General features: G+C 37.0%; 1 protein-coding gene across 6 annotated transcripts in view; it reads right to left on the reverse strand.

Moving 5' to 3' along the window:
• SPHKAP (SPHK1 interactor, AKAP domain containing) overlaps nt 1-24,877 on the reverse strand; it is a 105,246-nt gene that overhangs the window by 72,592 nt on the left and 7,777 nt on the right. For 5 of the 6 annotated variants that reach the window (XR_009453766.1, XM_059703401.1, XM_059703398.1 and 2 more), the window contains exons 2-3: nt 14,728-14,806; nt 8,170-8,275 (exon numbers count right to left, since the gene is read on the reverse strand). Coding sequence is in view for 5 of the 6 variants with exons in the window: in XM_059703401.1 (XP_059559384.1) it covers nt 8,170-8,275; nt 14,728-14,806 (185 nt within the window). In the remaining variant the exon portion in view is untranslated. The remainder of the gene's footprint in view (nt 1-8,169; nt 8,276-14,727; nt 14,807-24,877) is intronic. The other variant, XM_059703399.1, reaches the window with a different exon arrangement.

Raw genomic sequence — 24,877 nt, forward strand, 5'->3', positions numbered from 1 at the left:
GCTGTCAGCAAGCCCACAATGTTATGGGATATTTACCAGACTATGGCCTAGCCTTCAAGACAGATCTTAATTCTGCTCCCTCCTGTTAATCATTCCATGAATATTTCTTAAGCTCCAATGTTTAGGGTATTGTTCTATGCCCAATTTAGGTGTTTTCTAGGCTTCATCTCCAGTTATTTTCCTGCACATGCCCTCTGCTGTAATCCACTAGTTTACTAATGAGGTCACCTCTCTTCTTTGAAATTAATATCCCCATGCATATAACTTAAGAGACTTCAAATGTTAACCTGGGCCACAGTGCATCCTAATGTGGCAAAAAGTGAACCAGGAGTTTTACTGATAGTTTCAGACAGGTGCTAGCTTTTCATGGGCCGCATGATTGTTTTGAATCCTGAAAACAACATTGTATTTCAAAGCCGTCACAAGAACTGTCACTGATGACAATTCAGAAGTTTCAAACCATGCTTGTTTGTTTCTGCCATATCATGCAGACGCCAGCTGGCTAGAGAATGCTTTGAAAGTTGATCAGAGCTTTTTCCACATAAAAGTGATAACAGAGGTTGTGTCTCAAGCACAAAATGCAAGAGTTACAAAAACAGACATACTCAGGAAATGCAAATATAGTTTAATTAATGAGTGGTCAGCAATCATTTAAACAAAATCAAATTAGACATGTAAATAGAGAACAGTTGACTAATTGCTATTTAGAATCAGTATAATGCTCACATATTAATATGTAATAAAGGATGTGATCTTTAATGTTAGGAGAAGCAAAATGTAAAATAAAATTATGCATGTAGGAAAATATATAATGCACATCCCTGCCATTGATTTGGGATGATTTTGTGTAGATGTGCAAAGTGGAGGTCAGGCAGAATTTGCCATTGGACAGAGGGAAACTAGATTGAATGTTCATGGATCACCTGAGTTAGTGCATGCCTTTGGCCTTTGACAAAGATAAGAAAGTGACCATTGTCATTTCTCAGACTTTTTTCTCTTCTTTGGAAGAAGCTAGTGGAAACAGCTACTTTTCAAGTTGCAAGTTGTATGCAAATGGACACATAATTTGCTAAGAGACACACCTGCTTCTTGGATGCTCTCCATCCTGGAGAGTATGAGTCCTTGCAGAGGCCTTTCAGGGGTGTCAATCCCAAAACACAGAAATAAGCCTAGTAAATGTGGTCTCACAGATGAGGGGCTCATGAGCCAGAATGCCCATTAGAGGACTGTTCCAATTGATCTGGGCTACGTCCTTCCCCCTCCGACACTGGCAGAACTGAAAACTGAGCACTTTAATCAGCAGGGCAAGCTTGGCGGGATACAGGAAAGGAGAGTGCTATTAGGACCAGAGCAAGCATAGTGTCTACTCCAGGCTACAAAGCTGAGAGGGTTTCTTGGCTGGGGGACTGAGAAGAAGGAGAAAGTGCCTTTAGGCTTGTGTTAGGAAGCACGGAAGGCAAGCCTGTCTTTAAATACCGCAGACAGGAAGAAAAATGTTGAATGCCAAATTAGATATTTAAAAAAATGTCAGACCCCTTCCATTTCTGGCTAGAGGTAGTTAGTATATAACATAAAGGTCAGAGGTAATGACAAGAATTCTGAAAGAAAGATCTCTTGCCCAATTCCAACAGTACAACATAATTCTCAATTCCACAGAATGTTCTGAGCTATTTTGGGTTTTCAGAGTCCCACTTTTTGATTAAAAAGAAAAGAAAAGACACAGCAAGATTCTTCCAGGAGTTCTTTACACACAGCCAAAAGGGCACTCAAGAAGCGGAGTGGTAGAAACAGATTAAGAATGTTGGATTCTTAAACCCTGTATAGCAATTGTTGGTGGCAAAGGGAGGTGGAGAAGCGTCCTGAATAGAAGTCCTTGAATATAATGACTGTGGAATAAGAAAGTGGATCCTAGCCAAACTGAAGAATAAGCCATAATTGGTAGTTTTAAACAAAGGTTCCTGCATAGGACTTCCGAATTTACATTTTCCAAAGAATGAGCTTCCATGCACAGCCCCACCTCTCCGTTTCACGGACCAGGCTGCTCCAAAGGCAGGAGAGGACATGCAGCATTTCCACCTGTTTTTGCTGAAGGCGGAGGAAATTAGAGCCCTCCAGAGCCTTGCTATCTGCATTGTGGCCTCAGTGCAACCATGGCTCCTAGATGTCAGTGTGTTCCAGGGCCTACAGGAGTGTCCTTAGTCAGGGAAATTGCCTCTAGAGCAGCGGTTCTCAATCTGTAGGTCACGACCCCTTTGGGGTCGAATGATCCTTTCACAAGGGTCGCCTAAGACCATTGGAAAACACACATATAATCACATATTGTTTTGTGATTAATCACTATGCTTTAATTATGTTCAATTTGTAACAATGGAATTGGGGGTCACCACAACATGAGGAACTGTATTAAAGGGTCGCGGCATTAGGAAGGTTGAGAACCACTGCTCTAGAGGAAATTGTGTGGTTGGTTCTTGAGATGCAACTGGCCTGAATCTAAACCCATGGTTTCTTTCTGTAGCTTCTCTCCCAAGCTCTCTTTTCAATGACCTCAATGGCACCACCACTCATGTATATCCTGGCCTAAATAGTCAGAATTCATTCTTCTGTTTAACTCTCATTGCCAAAGAGTCCTGCTGATCTTGACTCCCGCATGCATCTCAGCAGAGTTTGTTTCTCCTCCCACTGTCTGTATACAGGTCTCACCTCTCCTTTCCCCACTCTCCCATCCACACCAAGGATGCCTCTCCTGAGATCCAAGATTTCAGTCTTCCTTTGCTCAAAGGAGTCAGCTTTGGATCTACTGGATTCACTTTTTTCAAATATCACTTTTACTAAGACAATTCCATTTCTTTTCTTAAAAATCTCCCTGTTTCTTCAGTGCCTCTGATTATTCTTGCAGAACGGCAATAACGCAGGACACCCAGCCATTTGACAAAATTTGGATAAGGTATTCAGAGCTGGGCTTGAAGACCATTGCCAGGTTGCTTGGTCAGAAGAGATTGTTTACAGAGCTGGGCGTGTTTTATACTCCAAGGGGAAAAGCCTAGAGTCTTCCTTCCATAAAAAGGTAAATACACTCAATTATGCTGATTTTGTTTTCAATTTTATTTACTCAATTTTATTTTTTTAAAGTTCTTCCTTCCTTTAAGGAAACAGCTTCTACAGATACAGAATATTATAGCTCTTTTTCATCATGTGCTTCCTGAAATTTGAGGCTTTTGGTCAAGAGCAATACAGTTCTGACTAATAAAAATGTGTTTAGAGATATGGCTCAAACTGTGCAAGAGCCTCCCAATTTGTATGCCCATGCCTGAACTCCTTAATTGAATTGCTTTAATTAATTACATGTCATCAGAAAGATATGGGCTTAGATGAAAGTGTATTTTACAGAATAAAAGGAAGCACTCAGGGACATCCATTCTGTCATTCTTTAGATGTATCTGTGCCAATATCGACAGCTAATTTAAGTCAGTTTAAAGGAGGCTGGTCATAGCAGAGAATGCTCTCGAGACTTCAAAGAGCTGATCAGAAGTCATATAAAGATCAAACTCTGCCTCTGGGAAACTGAAATGTTTTCAGTCTGCTGCCTTTGATAAGAACAAGTTTAAGGTGGATTTCATTGACATCACATAAAAAGAAGATATTTGGGGTGTTGATTTTCTCCAACAATTCTTTCCTTGAATAAGTCCTATTCAGAGACTTGGTTCTACTATATCCCAAATAGCAGGTCTTCAGATCATGAAGTCAAGCATGGATTGAAAATGTCCAGCTATTGTGAGATATGACATTGACTAAAATGCTTTCAACGTGGAGGAAAATCTAACAGATATTCAACAATGAGGGCACACTGCAGGTTGTGTTCAGATTACTTTTAAAATTAGTTTTAAAATTCTATTGCACTAAATTTCATCTGTGTAAAGATCATTTATTTGGAATCAACTAAAAATTTTGAGCATCAACTATGTGTGCCAAGGACTTACACACAAACCTTCAACATCATATCAACACTAACACATCTGAATCAGAAAGATCACACAGTAAGAAGAGAAAGCTGGGAATCTAACTCAGGTCTTTAAATTCCAAGTTCAAGTTTGTTACGCACGTCCAACTGCCACACTAAAGATAACAGATTTTTATTTATTTTAAGGAGATGCAAAGATCTTTCACTTAGTGTTTAATATATGTAAAAGGACAGCATTTATAATCACTTAGCTCATCTAAAGGAAAATCCCTGTGATTCAGGTTAACAGTGGTGGCTGTATTGTCTTACAAGAAGGACTGGTCCCATGAGAAGGGGGAACACCAGGCAATGTTTGTGTGAGATGCATTTCAAATGATATTATGGAAGGTTCTAGTATTCACTGTCCACTAGCAACTCTTTTGCTCCCATTTTTCTGTACTATTTTGAAATTCTATAATTTTAAATGCATTATTTTGGAGAATCATATTTCATACATTAAAATTTCTCCATTGGTTTCATGCTCATTAAATTAGAGTGACATAGAGGTTACCTTACAGTCCAATTTGGATAAATTGACTGTATCTGCTTGGAGCTTCATGATGGGTAGAATTCTGAAGTCATGTCCAAGTTCAGTAGGCTCAGTTATCAATGTCAGTTAAGGGAGGCAATGGTACTAGTTCATCAGTAGTAGTAGTAGTTAAATAAAAACAGATTTTACTTGTCAAAGCTATACTAAGCCATTCAAGCACTAACACTTCAGTGTGAATTTATCTGATAACTTTCCTAATATCAGAAAAAGGAGAGGCAGTAAAGAAAAGATAATTCTGAGGCTAGAGCTTGGATAACTATATAACTTACTGTGCATAGCAGAACTACTGAGAGCAAAAAAGGGGTCTATTAACAAAACTCCAAGACAGTATTAAATTGTGAAGAAGTGGTGTGGTCACTTTGAGTCTGGGAAAAGGCAGTCCCTCACTGACAAAAATATATATTAACTAGAGGCCTGATGCACAAAATTTGTGCAAGAGTAAGCTTTCCTTCCCCTGACTGCCAGCACCGACTTCCCTCTGGCACCTGGGACCTGGGCTTCCCTCCAACCGCTGGCAGGCACCTGGGACCCGGGATTCCTTCGCAGCCCTGGCTTTTTTCAGAAGGACGGATGTCAGGTCTAATTAGCATATTACACTTTTATTATTATAGATGAGTTCCTCCTTCAAATAAGCCTACTAATGTCTCTTTCCAGATGCCAAAGCTTTTCATAGCTATGAATTCCAGTGACCACATTTCTCCAACAGCAAAGAGAAGCTAAAGCAATTGCATCTGGGTAAGATTCCTGAAAACCTTAACAATTCACCAGGAAGCAAATGAAAAAATGAAGTCAATTTGTAATTTTTCAAAGGCTGGCTATTTGACTAATGTATTTTCTCCTGGACCCTTATTTTATTTCTTTCATCAGTTAAATTAGTAACATGTCAGTTCTGATAAGAAGATTTGATGGGAAAGAAGATGAAGCTATTGCATGGAATGAGTCTGGGGAATTACCAATGGATTTCAATTATCCATGTTACTCTTATTAAAGGTGATTGACTGTGGAGTGGTGATTCAGCTGGACAGCTATTCTAAGATATAGCTGTCCTTGTTCCTTTTACCTCTTTTGTACAGAACATACATTATATATGTATATGAACACATAGACCCTCACTTTCCTAGTCCCATTATCTGTGATTTACAAGATTTTAAGAATTGACCCATAATCATTTAAATCAGCTTGCAGTAATAAAATAAGGGTAATGAATCGTTCAATGGTCCATACCTTTTTATTGAGAGTGTATGTTCTATATACAAAGAAGAAAATATTGCTGAGCTACTGTTTCCAAAAGAAGTAAAACTATTAGAACCCACATGGTGTATGATGAATGGCATATATGTCTACTAAACTGTCTTTTATTTTTTTTTAATATATTTTTATTGATTTCAGAGAGGAAGGGAAAGGGAGAGAGAGATAGAAACATCCATGATGAGAGAGAATCATTGATTGCTGCTTCCTGCACATCCCACACTGGGGATCGAGCTTGCAACCTGGGCATATGCCCTGACCAGGAATCAAACCATGACCTCCTGGTTCATAGGTCAAGGCTCAACCATTGAGCCACACCAACCGGGCTAAACTGTCTTTAAATGAAATTATTATGTAAGCCTAAGAAGATATTTGAAATGAAAGAAATACACTATGAAAAATTTATATTACCACTACACAAAAGTGTTGAGTTCTTCTGCATTAGTTTGTGGCAGCCCTTCCTAAATTTGGTTGAGTATTCTTTTCACTCATTCAAATCTTAATCATACTCCAAAGTCCAAACTAAGGTTTACTTTCCTGCTTAAGGTTGCTGTCTATTGCAGGCCCAGGGACTGCCTATGTTCTTAGCTTTTAATGCCCATAATACTAGTTTTTTCACCTAATTTATACTATCTTGACTTATTGTGAGATAGTTATATAATTATCATTTGAGTTTTGAATTTTGTTTGACTTTTCACATGAGAAGCCAGTATGATCTCCAAAATTACACTCTAAATGCTTCAATAGTGTGATTTGTGATCTACCATTGCATCTCTGTCCAAGATCTTACAGAATTTTGACTGTATTTAGGTTAAACCATAGGAAATTGTCAAACATTTCATCAGTCTGACCTGTAGAAAAGGTAATTTCAGATAGTTCAACTTACTACTGGTTGTTCTAGAAATAATTGTGGAATGTGTGAGAGTATATTTAAAACTTTTCTATTTGTAGATATATTTGTAAATATATTGTAAGCATAAAATATATATGTACTGGACTTGACTGGGTAGCTCAGTTGGTTAAGAGTGTTGTCCTGATATGCCAAAGTTGCAGGTTTGATCCTCAGTCAGGGCACAGGCAAGAATCAACCAATGAATGCATAAATAAGTGGAACAACAAATCAGTCTTTCTCTCTCTCTCTCTCTCTCTCTCTCTCTCTCTCTCTCTCTCTCTCCCCCTCTATCTCAAATCAATTATATATACTGATGAAGTCCTTTAGAATAAAGATCGAGTTTTGGTTTTAATTTTTCAAGTAGTTCTTCCAGGAGTTCCCAGACCCAATTTTTAAATAAGTAAATGACTCTCTTTTTTCCAGGGGAATAACTGAATCTGAAATTAAGTTTCTGGCCCTTAAGTTGAATTGGCTGGAAAGGTAAAGTTGTTAAAGTAGATGATTTTATGTTGTTTAAATGACAACTTTTTGCAAATGCCTCTGCAAGATTTGTTTATCAGTTGTTTTTTAAATTTTTATTAAATTTATTGGGGTGACATTGGTTCACAAAATTATATAGGTTTCAAGTGTACAATTCTATAATACTTCATCTGTATATTGTATTGTGTGTTCACCACTCAAAGTCAAGTCTCCTTCCATCACCATTTACCACCCTTTTACCCTCTTCTACCTTCCCTACCCACTGTTCACTTTGGTAATCACCTTACTGTTGTCTGTGTCTACAAGTTTGTGTTTTTTTGCTTAATCCCTTCATTTTTTTTTACAGAGCCCCTCAGCCCCTTCCCTTCTGACAGCTGTCAGTCTGTTCTTTGTATCTATGAATCTGTTTCTATTTTGTTTATTTTGTTCATTAGATTCCGCATATAAGTGAAATCATATTTTGCTTGTCTTTCTCTGACTGGCTTATTTCACTTAGCATAATTCTCTCCAGGTCCATTCACTGTTGCAAAAGTCTATAGTCTAAGACATGCAATGTTGTTTCTCCTAATAAATAAGCCAAGCACACCCTTCTCTTTAAGAAAATATCAAAAGGAGAAGGGCCATGCATTTTTCTTAGATACCGACTTAGGTGTCTAATATAGGGTGTGCCATTCAAAGCCTGTGAAGACTTTTCTGAATGGAGACCCAAGAAGCTGGTCCCCTTGGCTAAGTGTGGGAGGAGGCACTAAGAGGAGGTTGGGATTGAGGTGCTGTGGCCCTGGACGCTTATCGTTTTCAAGTCACATCTTTCTGAACTGCTTGAGTTTTCTGATCATTTCCAAGAATTACGTTTTAATGTCACTAGGGGTTATTGCAAACAAATTGTGGGGTATTCTGTTGCTTGTTTTGTTGTTTCTGCTTTAGAAAAAGTGCTTGAAAAGTCAAACTAAACTAGTGTTCAAGTTCAATCGGGGAGTAGAAGGTGGTGTTGGACAAGGTTACCTTCTTACAGGCCGTGATGGAGCTTCCCAGGCTGCTTCCTGAGCTGCCGCTGGCCCCACCCGGCTGGGCTGCTGGAACCTCGCACATCAGTGGTGACTCTGAGTTGCTGTTTGTGCCAAAACACAAAAGAGAACACATTCCAGTGAGCCCTCTTCATATTCAGGAAGAAGCATAATGGGGTTTATAAAAAATCATTTCAGATTGGTGATTGGCTGCCCGCGGCAAATCCTCCTGCTGACATTCCTATGTTGGCTTCACTTTTGTAATTGGGAGACACTGTGAGCTACTCCATTGTGAATATAAAACTGCAGCCCAGAGCTTAGGTGGGTTGCAATGCATCTGCCTGACTTCTGGCTCTGTTAATATCTTTCTAACAATTTTATTTAATTTTATTTTTTAAATTTATTTTTCAATTTCAGTTGACATTCAATATTATTTTATATTAGTTTCAGGTGTATAGTGTAGTGGTCAGACAATTATACACTTCACAGTACTTTGCCTAATATTTTCAGTACTCACCTGGCACCATACAGTTATTACTGACTATTATTGACTATATTTCCCACGACTATTTTGTAACTTCCAATTTTTACTTCTTTATCCCTTAATCTTTGTCACTCACCCCCTAAACCCTCTCCTCTCTGGCAACCATCAGTCTGTTCTCTGCATCCAGGAGTCTATTTCTGTTTTGTTAACCTCTTTTCTAAGCAAGTGTTAAAACAATAATGTCTTTCTGTCTTTACTCGTTTTATTTTTAAATGAGGGGAACATATATAATCAGAAGGAAGGATGATACCATGAAAAGAGCATGAACTTTCAAAAGTAACAGAAACATAGAGAAAAGGAAAAGATCACACATGGAAAATTTCTTGTTTTTCCACAAAGCACATTGTATATGACTTCAAGTGGACAAGGTGCTGCAGCAATTGTTATATATAAAAATGTTTTAGAACTGCTGAGCTAGGCAGGTGCTAGAAAGGAGGGGTAAGTCTACTATCCACATACATCTTGGTATGAAAGTTCTTCTGTCTATAAGATGATTGTGAGATCCTGGTTGGAATGAAGGTGAGGAAGGGTGAGGAAGGGAATTTCAAAGTCTTGTTTGGCTTCAGGGCTCATTCCAATTGTTCTAAAGCTCAGTCTGTATAGCATTCATAAAATAATTTTAAAAACATATATTAGTATATTGTGAGAGTTAAATGAGGCAGTAGAGTCACACAATGGGACTAAAATCAGTCTGTTACTTGATAACAAATGTGATTCAATGCCATTGCACCAAAATTCAAAGTGAAAGCATCTTCTAGTCTCCAGAACACACATTATAAATCAATTCAATGATGCCTGATATCCTAAACACTATGTAGATAAACTTTTCTTTTAGACCATGGGTGTCAATTTCCAGTAGGTGACTTTACAACACAGCACAGTCTGTTCCCATGCCTTTGGAATGAAGATGGAATTTTTAGAGTATTTGCAAAGACGCTTGCCTTAGTCTCCAGAGAAGCAGAACATTGGCTGCTACAGGGTGAGGCAGAGATGGCAGCAACATGAAACTCGGGGATTCATTAAAATGAGTTCAAATTGACATTAAAAGAATTGCTGTCAAGACACCATACGGCCTCATAACTTGCTGCTAATGGGTAAGGCTACAAGTTCTTCCCTGAGATATTTTCCTTTGGTTTTGACAAGTGTTGACAATATTTATTAAGAACATCCTTTCAGAGCAGTTTCATGCTAAAACTGCTAAATGGGTTTCAATCAGGAAGGAGATCAAGGTGGGGAAAAAGATACAAAAGCAGAATTTGAAATATGGACTTTAGAAATATTATGGGAAGAGAGGCATGTTCTCTTACAGAAAATGTCATTTCCCATGTGCTTGGGGGTAGGGGCGGGCTGGGAGAGGTCAATGGGGGAAAAAAGGGGGCATACGTAATAATGAAGAATAAAGAATTAAAAATTAAACAATAAAGAATTAAAAAAAGAAAATGTTATTTCTGAGTAAGGCGCCAAGTTGCCACTGTGCTGCAATCATTAATGAGCCTTGCAGTGTGACTAAGTAGGTCACCATCAGTAATGACAGCGGCTTATGCTATAGTCAGCTGTTTCCCCAGAGAACCATCCAGTGCCTGGAAATTGAGTTCTCTGTGTGTTGTAACTCAAAGTTTGGTCTGTGAACCAGGAGGCTTGACATCACCTGGGAGATTGTTAGCCACCCAGGAACTCAAGTCCCTCCCTGGTACTACTGAATCAGAATCTGCATTTTGACATTAAACCCAGGTAACTCATAGACCCATTACAGCTTAAGAAGCACTTTTCTGACATACTGAATTAAACACTGTACACGTTCTCATTTGCCTTTGGGGCTTTGCACTCAATGTTCCTTATTTTAGGAATACCCTTCCCAGTCCCCCTCCTTTCTCCTGGATAATTCCTCCTCTATCCACTTGTATCACCTCTTGCACCTTCCTCCTTCCCTCCCTCTGTCAAGGAGGCTGCTCCTCCTCTACCACCTTTCTCCATTGCTTCATGCACACACTCACACCCTCACACCCTCACATCTCCATGCCCATATCTCCACCCTCACTTCATCCCAAGAAGTGAGATGGCCACTTTTCTTGTATGTTACAACAGCACATACAAGACCCACGCCTTGCTGTAGCACTTGTCAAAATGGCATATAATTTTGTAATATTTGTCCATTCCTTTAGGCTATAAGTAGTGAAAGAGAGGGGACCCTCTATGACCTAGAATAGCACTAGCTAGTGATGGATGCTCAGTTAGTATTTATTAGTGTTGTTTGTTCTTATTTTTCTGAGCATCCTGGTTGGCTTCAAAGGATTATGTACAAAAGGGTGCTTGAATTCAATGTTAAATTTTCTGCAGTGGTAACAGATGGTGGGATAAGCCACATCTAAAGAGATGATTTAGAGAATTTCCCTGGATAGTTCTAATGAAAAGGGATCCTGTTGCTGTTGTTTGTTACTAACATATCAAGTAAACATAGTGTGAAGTTTAATGATTTTAACAGATTTTTAAAAATAAGATTTGCAATTGCCCTTATCTTCTTCCCCTCTTAAAAATGCTTTTAGTAAACTGTAATTTAGTAATTGCCATTGGTTGGATTGTCTCAGTGCTATTAAGGATATTTATTCTTGAGCTTTCTTCTAAATCCTTTCATCTCAATACTGGGGGGAAAAATTCACATCTATCAGAAGAGATCTTGAGTAAGGAATTGAGTTGTTCTGGTTAAAATTAATTTAATGATACACTCCAAGAAGAATTTAGAGGATTTTAAAATATAGCTTTGCTTGATTCAAAATAAAAGTTTGCTAAAGTGAATGTTCTTATTTTATCCTCAGCCAAAAAGATTAACTTGTTACATGACAGAAAACAAACAAAACAAAACAAAACATAGTGGTTTGGGTCAGTCTTTCAAAATGTGATTTGTTTTTAAAATCACATGATGTGTTAGTTTCTCTAATGTTCATATTCTGACCAATCTATTGACAAAAACTCCCTCCTAACTTTAGTTTGGCTACTCTGAGCCTTCTTTTAAACAAATCTCGAATTGCCCTATCCTTGATATTTTCTCTTACAAATTTTTCCATTCATTAACCCCTTCACTCTGCCCACTGGCTATAAATCCCCCTTTTCTCCCTGTTGTATTTGAAGTAGAGCTCAGTTCTACACTGACATCTCTCTCTCCTACTGCAGTAGCTCAAATAAAATCTGTCTTACATTTTTGACAAGTGTATGGTGGAAAAGTATTCTTTTATACTCTTCTGTTCCTTCTCTAGTTTTATCTCCTAGATAAGAAGTAAGAAGTTTACTCTTTTTTTTACTTCTATACTTATATATTTCTTGTCTAATTTTGAGAAATCATATCATGATTTTCTTATCATGTCATCTGTTCAAATTAAATATGTCACCAGTTCATTTGTGGCTGAAAGACCAATAAAGTCCTCATTAATTATATAGAATTTTAGTAAACTTTTCCAAGGAAACAACTATCCAAACCTTGAAGATATTTAGAAACCATTGTTATATGCATTGTTTCAACATTTAAAGGCAGCTGAGTAATTGTAGATTGCAATTTTCAAGCTTTTTAAAAAAATCTCTTGGACTAGTAAAATAGCAACAACAACAATAACATAATAAGATGGCCAACCTTTCATTTGCCAAAAATAAGGACAATTTAAAAAAAACCTTGCTACCACTGTTCTCACCATAATTCTTCAAAGAAAGGACATTGTAACAATGCAACAGAAACTATGATATTTTATCTAAAAATGAAGGCTATTTCTTTTTAAGAAAAGGTTGTTGACATCTTCACTATTATTTTTGCTCTCAAATCATGAATATGTTGTTGAAGACCTAAGTTTGTGTATTTTTTGTGAGGCATTATTAAATGACAATAAAGAGAGTATAAAAGGTCATTCATTATTAGCCACAAACTAGCTCACTGTTAGCAGAAAGATTGGCCTCAAATGAATTACACTCTAATTCAATCTTTATTGTTAAAAAAAATGACATGATTATAACATTGTTACTTCATTTGGGACATAATTAGTAAACACCAATAGCAGGTAATTTCCTATTTTCAGTACTTACTAGTAATGTACTGAAATCTTTTATCCTAAAAAATTATATTGATTACTGTTCAGTGGAGACTTTTTCATTCAGGGAACTACCAGATATATTAGATATGTCCAGTGAAACATAAGAAAAGAGTTGTACTATAGAACAATGCTAATACCAACAAAGTAATATGTAATATATGTAAAGTAAATATATACTTATAAAATGAACTGTATTGAACAATCTTCTGTACTTCAGATGCTATGCTTTGTGAATCTATATACCTTTGAGTAAAGTGGAGATGGCAAGTAATGCTTTCATGCATTTAATCACTTACTATCAATTTTATTGTCTTTGGACCTTTAAAAGCTATTCACAGACTCAGTCTTCACCAAGACCTTGAGAAATAATTTTGAAATGAAAACTCATTGCTCAGAAAAGAGAATCAAGTGAGAGAACATGCTAGCTTAGCTTTTACATTTTTTTCCTTTTCTTAATAAGGGCTATGAAAAAATCTTTAAGACTTACATTCTATAAATGTGTAGATGCAAATATATTATTTTACTATAAGGGAAAATATATACATCACTGTTGCTAAGTTCATGTTGCAAAATATATGTTTATCCATGAAGGCTGTTAGATGCTTACTATTGAATTATTTATCCCTAAGGTGCTTTACTTAATTTTTAAAAAGTTTTGGGTGTATATTTGTTTGGATGGTCCAAACTCATTATGTCCCTGCATCCTGCTGCATCTAAGCTTTAGTACAGAATATGTTCCAGTAACTACCTCAGCTTCCAATGGTTTCTGTTCTTTCACCAAAATACCTAGGGAAATGCTTCACTCTGGTATACAATCTTCTTTATAGTATTTCTAACAAAAATGAGCACGATTTAATGCATAGCAGGTGTCTAGAACTCTATAAAGTATTTTGCATAGTCACTTAACTATACTCCTTTTTATAAATGAGAAATCAAGGATTAGAGGTTAACACAGAGTCCAAAGTTTTATCACTGGTAGATAACAGATCTGCGATTTGACCTACTTCTCAATGCTATACCATGTTATTTTCCACTGTAGCCTCTAACATTCCTTCTAATGCTTTGCTTCTATGACAATGACATGAGTTTTTCTCTTCTCAAAAAAATGTAAACCAGGCTATACCGGGTAGTAATGGGTGGACTTAAGCCCCCTTTAAATTCAACATCTTTGTGAGTCTGTTACACTCATTTTTAGTCCAAGTGCTGGCCTGGACAATACTTGATTATGCCACCTCCAAATAACAACTATCCCCGACATTTTAAATATATGTTAACTAAGTGCCTTCACATGGGGTCCAAGCCTAACTGAACCTGACCGAAGTCTGTGCTCTTTGCCAGGTGACGTGCTATCTTCACATAGTGCCACCTGCTTTTGTCACGTGCTAACTCCTAAAGAACTATTTGGGGCTCAGAGGAGAGCAATGCAGACAAAGGGTGAGGGTTAGCAGGAAGAGATGTCTGGCTGCTGCACCGGCTTGGATGGTCACTCCTTTGCTAGAAGAGGGGATTTGAGTCACTGAGAAGCGTTACCAGAAGCACTGCCAGGCCTAGGCCTCCGTGAAAGAAATAGAAAAGCATCCTCCATTTGTGATTTCCGGGATGAGGATAGCTCTGCCTAACTAAGAATTTCTGTCTGAGCTTCATACTGAATTCCCTATTAATGGTTTAGGGGCTTTTAAACTAGAAGAGGATAGCAGGACCAGAAGGGATAGGACACAGAAAGAGTACAATTTGATGGCAAAATTAGCTAAGGTGCACAGCAGAGTTTGCATTCTGGTGGAAGTGATACCGTAAACCAGGAAGCCTGCAAAAGCAGGGTAAAATATCTGAGGCTTGGGTACCCAGGGGGCTCATGGTATGCCAGAATAAAAAAGGAGGCCCTGGTCATGACTTGGATGTACTAGTGTTAATCCCCTGTACCCCACACCCTACAACCAACCTGGATTCCTGGGAGTGGTTCCTGGTGGGCAAGGCAGCAGAGAGGCAGGTGGGTGAATTTGGCTCAGCTACCCACATGGCTGATGGAGAGGGCCACACCCATAATAAAGGAGTTACAAACACCAGCAGATGTGGAGAGGAAGCAGGAGAGGAGGAGAGGAGAGCGGTGGGGAAAAAAAGAAACAGAAGTTTTAGTATCATTCAAAGAGAAAGATACACTCACAGCAGGCCTGCCTTTAAAAAGAACAATAGTAGCTAGATAATAAGGTTGTGACAATTAAAAAATATCTGATAAGTGTTCAAAGATTGCATGCATATTTTCAGATAGCATCTCCCATGGGTAATAGGCTGGGTTTTTGTCTTAGATGGAGCTTCACATCTTTGATTCATCAAAGGTAATTTATATCTTGTAGATAATGATTGTAGACTTTTCCAACCTGGTTCATGGGCATTGACAAATAAAGAGCACACTTTGTGCTTCTCAAGCTTAATATATTTAATATTAAAATTAATATGAGGAGTAGAGCAGGACAACAGATTTTATGGACATTTATTTCAGTTTCTTTAAGTTCCCCGTAAGTCAGGTTCTATACAATACTTACCTTATGCATGCTCTAGTCCTTTTTTCAATGCAAGTCAATAGTATATTACCTCAAATCAATTTCAAAGCTACTAAAACTATGAAAAATAAACAATAATATCAATATCTATAGGAGAAAGTAAGCAAGGAGTCAGGGAAGTTTTCTTTGTATGTGCATTGCTGGTAGTTACTGGTCCCTCATTAGAATTCAAGAAAATTTTGCTGTGTGGATGAAGATGCCAGAGAAGAACTAGACATCAGAGGTAACATAGGAGGTACCTGGTGTAAGTGCATGGGGTACAGAACCAGGTGAGAAAGGGCAACCACCTGTGGTCACATAAAATTTCCAATCTTTGTCATTCATTTGGGGCTATAATTTGGGGGGGGGGTGTTAGGTCTTGCATACTTTCTTCAAATTTAGTCTTAGAAAATTCATATGTCTTGATAACATGTAAATGATTTTTTAAAAGTTCACTTTTTATTTTTGGCTCATATAAAGAAATATAGTTTATGTGTGTGCTTTGATTGATAGCTGACATGCTAAACTCAGTTGTTAATTCTGATAGTTTATCTTCAGATCCTTTGAATTTTATATGTACACAAGCAAATAAACTGAAAATGCTGAGAGTTTGGGTTTCTTATCCCATTTAGATCAACTGATTTTTGTCAATGTTTGAGTGGTTTAGAAGTTACCCTTTCTTCCCCAGTTTCTTTAGTAGTTATTCCAGAAAATAGAATATCTATATTTACCTTAACACATTCTAAAATTAACATATTTATCCTCCTACTGATCAATACAAAACTCTTAGAATACTTTACATCCAACTAACTCCTTTCAACTTGTATTGTTGCCTTGTGCTAATAATTTTGGAACAATCATAGGGCATTACTAATATTGTTTTATAAAGTAAATATTTGCTTAGATTTACTAAATAGATAAAACTTCCTTTCTTCTTTACTTCTTTCTGCCTGAAGTCAAGATTTTATAATTTTCTTTAGCAAGAAGTGATACTCCAGTTTTTGTTTCTAAGAAAGTATCTTTATTCTTGGGAGTTATTTTCACTGAGCATAGAATTCTAAACTGGCAATTGTTTTCCTTCACTCATTGAAGATATCACTTCATTATCTTTGAAATCCCATTTTTGCTTTTGTGAGGTCAGCTGCCAATCTAATTTTTAGTCTGTAATGGATATATATATATATATATATATATATATATATATATATATATTCTTTTATTTTTCTGAATGCTTCTAAGATTTTCTATTTATCTTTGATGGCCTGTTGATATTGAGGTAATAATTCCTATTTTATTATCAACTGTTTAGTTCTTTTGGTAAATTTAAAAATGTTTTCTTGCAATTTAGGTCATCTTCAGCAAGAGGATTGATGAATAACTTTGTTATATGATTAGAATTAAAACTCAAAGGCTTTTAAAGGTTACCTGAAAGTGTAGGAAAAGATGCACAAAGGAGGAAATAATGCCAGTGGTTTCAAAGTTGAAAGAAATGTGGGTAGGACAAGAGAGATCTAATGTTTGTGAGCAGAGGAGATCAGACTAGGTAGGACTGACCTATCTCCCAAAGAGCCTTTCATAAAGAATTAGAAACAGTAACAGGGAGAAGGAAGTACATAATTAGGTGACCTAAAGGTATTTAGTTATTCATGCATTTCATTCCATAGCAGCAAGCTATAGCAAAAACAGCAATGATAATAATAAAATTGTCTTCTTGTTTTATGAAGGTTAATGTATTGCTAAACTGACCATGTAGCTTATATTTTTTTAAGATGGACCTGATTTAAAATCATTTACTGGACTGTACTTTAAAAAAGCAACTTTGTAGGATAGGTGTCCTGGTTTTTAGTTTAGAAAATATAGTCTTAATATATATTACACAATCTCCTTCATGCAAACAGGCATACTTTAGAGGACATTTATCCCTGTCAAAATATCCAGGAAGAGAAAACGTAATATGTTAATTTATTGATAATCTTACTAACCTTGTATTTTTTGTGTTATAATAACTGTCATTGTGTTTAAAGATTTCACTTTGCAGAAAAAGCTTAGGTAAGTGACTCCAATACAGAATTTAGATAGAATGCCTGTTGCCTCCTTGCCAGATCTAAATTGCTTCCCCATAAAGCATTTTACCCTAATGGAAGTTGAGCAGCACAATCCAATATCTAAGGCAGGTAGAATGATCAATTTTTGTATGACTCTTCACTGGAGTTCAGTTTTAAAATGCCACTTCAAGATGATCAGATTTTAGAATGAGATGCAAAAATGGAGCAAAGAATCAAACATCCACTTCCTCCTCTCACGAATTCACTCAACTAAAAAAAAGTAAATGAATTAATAAAAATCCAGACAAAATGCAGATCATTATCTTAGGCCCCAAGTATATAATGCTTAAATACATTGAGCTTGCAAAAGAAATACATATCTGCATTTTTCCACTTCATGAAAAAAAGTACATGAGCCAAATCAATCTGTAAATCATTATCAATGTGCAAAGAATGTTAGAGAGATTTTGTGGTATTCCTCTAAGGTTTTATATTTGAGAGGGAAATTTTAGTTAAAAATAATAAAGTTTTCATTTGGGCAGCACTTCAGAAATTGAAATAATTGATATTACTGGCTAAATTATATCTTTACACAGTTTATAGATGTTATTTTTAAGCCAATTATCCTTTTGCAAGGGTCATTATTTAGCCCACCTGACAAAACATTTTTCAAAATGATATAGCAGCATTCTTTCTTTTTGTGCATGTTATATTCTTAACCACTAGTTCCTTTCCAAGGTACTATTAGGCATTATCAAAGAGTTCAATTGTATTTTTCATCCAAATTAACTTCAATGATTGATTTTTCACTGATATCATTTTCTTATTTTTTCCTTAAAGCTACCTATACTCAAACTATTTGATTTCAGAAGATGAAACCAAGGCCTACAGCTGGGCCCTGAATCTCTTTTGGAAGGTTAACTATGAATATTCTTTTCACTCATTCAGCAGGAGCTATTTCTGAGTTAAAATTTGATAGGGTAAGAATTCTTTGCATTCTAAAGGTAGATGATGAGAGGGAAAAAGCAATCAGAACACAAATGATTAAATAGCTATAATCTACATGCAATTATTATTAATTAGAGCATGAGTATTATGCCCCATATAAATCATCACAAACAAAGGGTTGCTCACTAAAAATACCATAAACAAAGGGTTGCTCACTAAAAATACCATAAAATAAATATGAATATATATATATGTATATATATGCATATATATATAATTTTATAATTCCATAGATTACCAAGTAACCAAAATTTAAGAAACCTTGACTTGTTCTTGGAAATCACATTTCATTCTTTCTAAGGGAAGCAGAGCATGGAATTTTACTGAGACGGAGCAGATGAACGTGTTTCATCATTATTAGGACAACATAGCCATTGGCACAGCAGGTTTATGCTGTTGCTTCATTAGATGTCACTGAGAAAAGTGAACTGAGAGCAGAGAATGAGCAAATCCATCTAGAGAGATTATGTAAAGAGACTGCCAGGCAGCTCAGTGCCTTAAACAGTCATTCCCTTATTTCTAAAGTGTTCAAGAGTGCTGTAAACATTTCTGAGAGAAATCCTGCAAGTTTAATATTCATTACAAACTATAGTCGCAAACAGGCCATAAAACTTCTATGTGGAACAGGCAAAGAGAGGAAAGCGAAGCCTGTAGGTTGAGGAGCCATTAACTGCAGCTCAGGGAGGGAACTCAGCAGGAATCAGTTTACTAGCCTGTTTCTGGGCAGAATAGAACTGACTGTGTCCTATATAGAAGATCATCACACTTAGAAATGTCTTCCCTCGTGACAGATTAAAATTAAACTATGCCAACGAAGAGAACAGACTCTTTTTCCCCCTCAAGACCTACTTTGAGATGATCACTATCTTTTATACAAACTTTTGTAGTGTCTACATTATGATTTCCAAAGAAGCTGACATGTGTCTCTCAGATGGAGCCACAGCAGGATTGTGATAAGACTCCAGAGAAAAATCCTGAAGAAGCTTTATTTATTTCAGTATTCCTGACATAATAATGTAGGATTGCTTGACTGGCCTGATTCTTCTGCCCCATGGTAAAATGAAACTTATCCCTCCAGCCAAAATTATATGTGCAAGGACTAATATCAGTAAATTGTCATGTTTATTATATACTAGAGGCCTGGTGCACGAAATTCGTGCACAGGAGTGAGGGGGTCTCTCAGCCTGCCCTGCACCCTCTCCAATCTTGGACCCCTCAGGGGATGTCTGACTGCTGGGATCAGGCCTAAACCAGCAATTGGACATCCCTCTCACAATCCAGAACGGCTGGCTCCTAACCACTCACCTGCCTGCTTGCCCGATCGCCCCTAACTGCCTCTGCCTGCCCGTCTGATTGCCCCCTAACTGCTTGCTCCCCTGTGCCGGCCTGATCTTGCCCCTAACGGCTTGCTCCCCTGCTAGCCTGATCACCGCTAACCACCTCTGCTTCGGCCCCCGCCACTGTGGCTTTGTCTGAAAGGAAGTTGGATGTCCAGTCGACCTGGTCTCATTAACATATTACCCTTTTATTAGTATAGATGCCAGAATTTCTGGTCACTGATTCAGAATTACCTCTGAGCATCTCACTTTGTAAGGCAAGATCTTCCACAAACACACAGGGAATTAATTTCTCCTGAAATGCTCAATTAAAAATGGAATTTCTTTCTAATAATTGTTTGCAGTTTCATCAGCCACTTTGTAAGCAGAAAAAGCAGAGAAGCCATAATCCTTTCTAAGCTACGATAAACAAGGTAGGAATCTCTTTGCACATTCCTTTTCCATTCTTTCAGTAAATAGCTACTGAGCACCAAGCATTGTGTGAAGTGGTCAAGATACTGCAGTGAACAAAGCAGATAAAATCTTCACCTTCATGGAGTTCATGATGTTTTGGAGGAGACAAGAAAAGCAACATTTACAAGTAAAACATGTAAAAGATTAAGCAAAATAACATTTGAATGCTACTTGTGTAAAATAAAAATTTTCACATAGGTTGCCTAGTATTTTTGTGCTTACAAATAATGTGAATCAGATCAGGAAACATTAATAGACAAGTAGTTAAATAATTTTGCCAAAGTCAAAGAATATGATCTTATACCTAAGTCTTCCAATTACATACCTTTGGATTTTTTTTTTTTTCACAACAAAGAACTGTCAACATAGCACCCAAAGTAAAGTAAAGTAAAGTAAAGTAAAGTAAAGTAAAGTAAAGTAAAGTAAAGTAAAGTATAGTAAAGTAAAGTAAAGTAAATGTTCCAAAAGAGTTGTGTATTGAATATCATGGGAAGAAAATTTCCAAATGATCTGAAAGGTTGAATACATATGTGAATATTTAAGGGATCTCCACTCACAATCTCAACGAGAGCAGAACTTGTTGAGAATAGAATGAAACAGCTAGATAACTAACAATGGGACACCTGCCATTCTCTTTTTCTATTTGTTTTTATAGAGATTGCTTTGAGAGGAATTGTGAGTCTATTTGCCTCATTGCAGGTTCTTTTATTACTTTGGCTGATTAAGATGGGGGTAAAGAAGGTATTATTTTGAGGAGAAGGCAGTGGAAGAAAGCTAGGGAGCAGTATACCTGAGGGCAGAATTGACCTACAGAAACCACTGAAATTTGGGTGAGTCAGACTTTTTCCCAATTGCTAAGGAAGCCTTCATTAGAAAGCCTTGGAAATAAACATTTAGGATGAAATAATAATTAATATTTTATTAATTATTTTATTTTCCTTTTTATTGAATTTATTGGAGTGATACTAACAGAATAATACAGGTGAACAATTCCACAACCCATCATCTGAACAATATTGTATGTTCATCACCCCAAATCAGGTCTCCTTCCATCCTTGCATCACCATTTATTTCCCTATACCCTCCTCTACCTCCCCCACTCCCTGGTAATCACCATGTCCATGAGACTACTTAGATGGCCACACAAGATCAGCAGTTGTTTTGTCTTGGTTGAATAACTGCGATCCTTAAAAGGAAAGGAAAGTCACCAAGAGAAACGAGGAACCAAGTTTTAAATAGTGTTGCTTATTATTAAGCCATAGTTATTAGTCTGTTGCAAAGTATACAAGACTGATGTGGAAATGCCAGGGTAAAACAGCCGCCCAGTTTAGTGAAGCTAATTGTGACTGATAACTCTTGCAAAAGGTCAGCAAGTATACAGCAGTATGGATACCACACTCACAGATTGGTTCCTTCCATGACTGTGCAATAAAACAAGGCAACAGGGAAATCCAGCAATGATCTAGTGAATTTAATCAGTGCCTGTGTTCACTGTTGATCATCCAATCATACAATTTCCTATTTATTGTCCAAATTGTCCCTAACTGCATTCTTCACCTACTTTCCTCTTGTTCAGACCTGAGCAGGGCTCTGTGAAAATAAAATATTCAAGATAATTGTGATTGTACTTCTTTCTTTTTCAGCATAGTTTGTGTTATTTTACCCTTTATAATAGGACCAAGAGGCCAACCACTTCCAGCTCCATTCCGGTAGTGAGTAAAATAGCCAGGAGTGGGAAGAATCAAAAGCAAGTTTAAGGTATGTCACAGGAAATATGAAAGGTCAGAGTCCAAAGACTGAATTTTATTGCCAATTTTACAGAGTGAACATGGGACCCACCAGAAAAACAAGAAAAATACCAAAAGAATCACAATTGAGGTGATTATAATTGGGAATGAGAAAAGGGTATGGCATGAGGTATGGGGCAGTATGAACTCTTCCTTGTATGTACAGTTGAGAACATGGTAACTAATATACATCTCCATACATACCATAAAGGAGCTCTTTGGATGCTCTGGGCTGCCTTCCCTACTGCATGGCATATGGCCAACCTATTGGATGTTTGGTTCAGGATGCCCTTAGCTTGAAGCTCAAGAAATATTTTTAAAGTGTCCTCCTAATGACAGTTGCTACTAATTAATAAGCAACCATAACAGCTCCTGTTTATGGAACATTTAAAATATGCCAGGCACTTGGCTATTTCCTTTATATGCATTATCTCAAGTAGCACTTCTAGCCATCTCTAGCTTGAAAAACAATGACACAATGACATCCCACTGTTTTTAGGATGAAGACCCAGTGGCCTCCAAGGCTTAACATAATCTGGCCCCAATCTAACTTTCAGGTCTCATACGTTCTTCTATTTTTCATTTCCTGCACTCCAGGCACCCACCTGGAGTAGTCTAAATACTCCACTGCTTCTCTCTTGCCCCAGCACCTTTCCAACTCTATTCTGACTGCTGCAGCAGTCTTCTTTATGGGGACTTTCTGACCGCTCCCATTTAAGTCTTGTTTGTTGTTATATGTTCGCAAAGATCACTTCTTTTCCTTTGGAGCACACCTGCCAATTTGCTCTATATCCACTGATGATATTTGACTAATGTCTTTTTGTCTCGTTGATATTGAAGTTCCATGACAATAGAAGTGGCTTTATTTGTGTTTATTATTGCATACCCAGCTGATATCATCTGGCATACAATAAGGGGTCAATATCTATACTAAATAAATAAATGAATAAATAAATTTTATTTTTCAGAGGTTTATATTTATCTTATATTTGATATAAGATAAGCTCTTCATAAAGGAGCTACTTTCCATGGCAGCATTTTTGTCACCCACCTCAGAAGCATGTGGGACCCATTACAGGGATCAGTGAATCAATGACTATAGGGATTAGACTGGATCTATCTCACCAAGGCTCTGGTCATTACAGACACTGTCAGACAACCCATGACACAGCTTTAATCCAATTGAGCTACTTGCTGCCTTTTAGACTTGGAGCAAAATTGTGGTCCTATAAAAAGGGAAGAGAAAGGGATTGCCATTTATGGAGGGTCTCCTATCTTTCTGGATCACCATTTGGTGTTTTTCACACATTCAATTCAAATTAACAAATAGACTAATAATTGTGAGATATTTTGGAAGCAGAAAGACTTCTGTAATCTTAACTATAGTGGAAAATTTCCCAGAAGCTTGTTTGAGTGCGTGAAACATTCAATTGCACCTGTATTGCTCCATTAGATAATTTGCTCATCTACAGCTAATGTTTATGAAAATTAAAAAGATTTTCAGCAGTGTCACTCCCTGGAGAAAATCTGGTAATTGTAAATTGAAAATTGTCCTCCCAAAGTCCTGGTGTCTTTGCTATTCATTAGCTAGTCACTGCAATTTCAAGAATATGTAGGAAAGCAAATGGACGGATCACTAACAATTTAGTCTCCAGTGAAGATCCCTCCCTATCTAAACCGAGTGTTTACCTCTGCCCACTGCTCAACACCTTGGGTGGTTGCTGATTTGACTTTTATTTAAGTAAAATTCTAATCAATTAAAATGATGATTCTAATGCTAGAGAGCTCCTTATCACATGTCAAACCAACACCCAGAGAGAGTCTGGCAGAGTGAGATCAGTTCATACCGGAAAAGGAGAAAATCAATGAGGATGATGATAGATTCTTCACAGGAGTATTTGAAAATCAAAGAATTAAAGGGAGCATTGGCAAAACTGATTGAAGTTATTGACTATATTTACAGAGCTGGCAATGTTTATGATCTTGTGGGAAAAAGTATTAAGTTAATATACAATTATGAAGGAATGATTATGATCTTCCAATCCAATCAAAACAATTCATTATTTGTTTATTATATAATTCACATTTACTTTGTAGTTTTAAGATATTGATAAAACAAATTTTATATATTTTATTATTTTTAAGGATAAATTCCCAGACGTATTAACTATTTTTTAAAATTACTTGTCATTTAATCTTTGTAGTAAATTTATGGGCTCCTTTTCAGGTTCTAGTTATCCTCACGTGATGAGGATGGCATTCAAGTCACTAGGTTTCATACTTTCTTTTCAAGTAAATAAATAAGCCTTTCTCCTTATACATTTTCCCCAAATATCCATACCAGCCCATCTAAACTTCAAAGTTAAACCTTGATCTAGATCTTCACCTTTTATGCTTTCTTCTTTATATATGCCCTTCCCCATCCTATGGAACAGATCTCAGACCCAGTAGAAATACTGAGGAAAATGTCATTATTAATATTTTGTCCATATCCTTTCTCCTTCATGAGGAATGTCTACCATCTACAATGATTGAGTATGATTAAGGTGGAGATGACAGCTTCTCTGGATAACATGCTCTCTGGACATTAAATCTTTTCTCTAGACACTTCTTTTAAAGTGACTCATGTGATAAAACTGTGGCTCATTTTCTAAATGATGAAAGGGCGAGGACTACGCCCTCCATCTTACCCCGGGTCCTCCATTTTTGGGCAGAGCCATGTGCTCAGCAAGGCTTCTTCCTGGAAGCCCAAGCCTCTACTAGCCACACCCAGGATTTCTCTAAACTAACCAATGACAATCAAGGGAAGTGCAGACCATCAATATGACCACATCCTGTGTAACGAGACACGGACTTGCGCCTGGCCAATCGGCAGGGCCCACAGTCCCCTCTCCTCCCCTTACTCCACCCCCCTATAAAACT

The sequence above is a fragment of the Myotis daubentonii genome, chromosome 7 (assembly GCF_963259705.1).
Source record: "Myotis daubentonii chromosome 7, mMyoDau2.1, whole genome shotgun sequence".
NCBI classification, from domain to species: Eukaryota; Metazoa; Chordata; class Mammalia; order Chiroptera; family Vespertilionidae; genus Myotis; species Myotis daubentonii.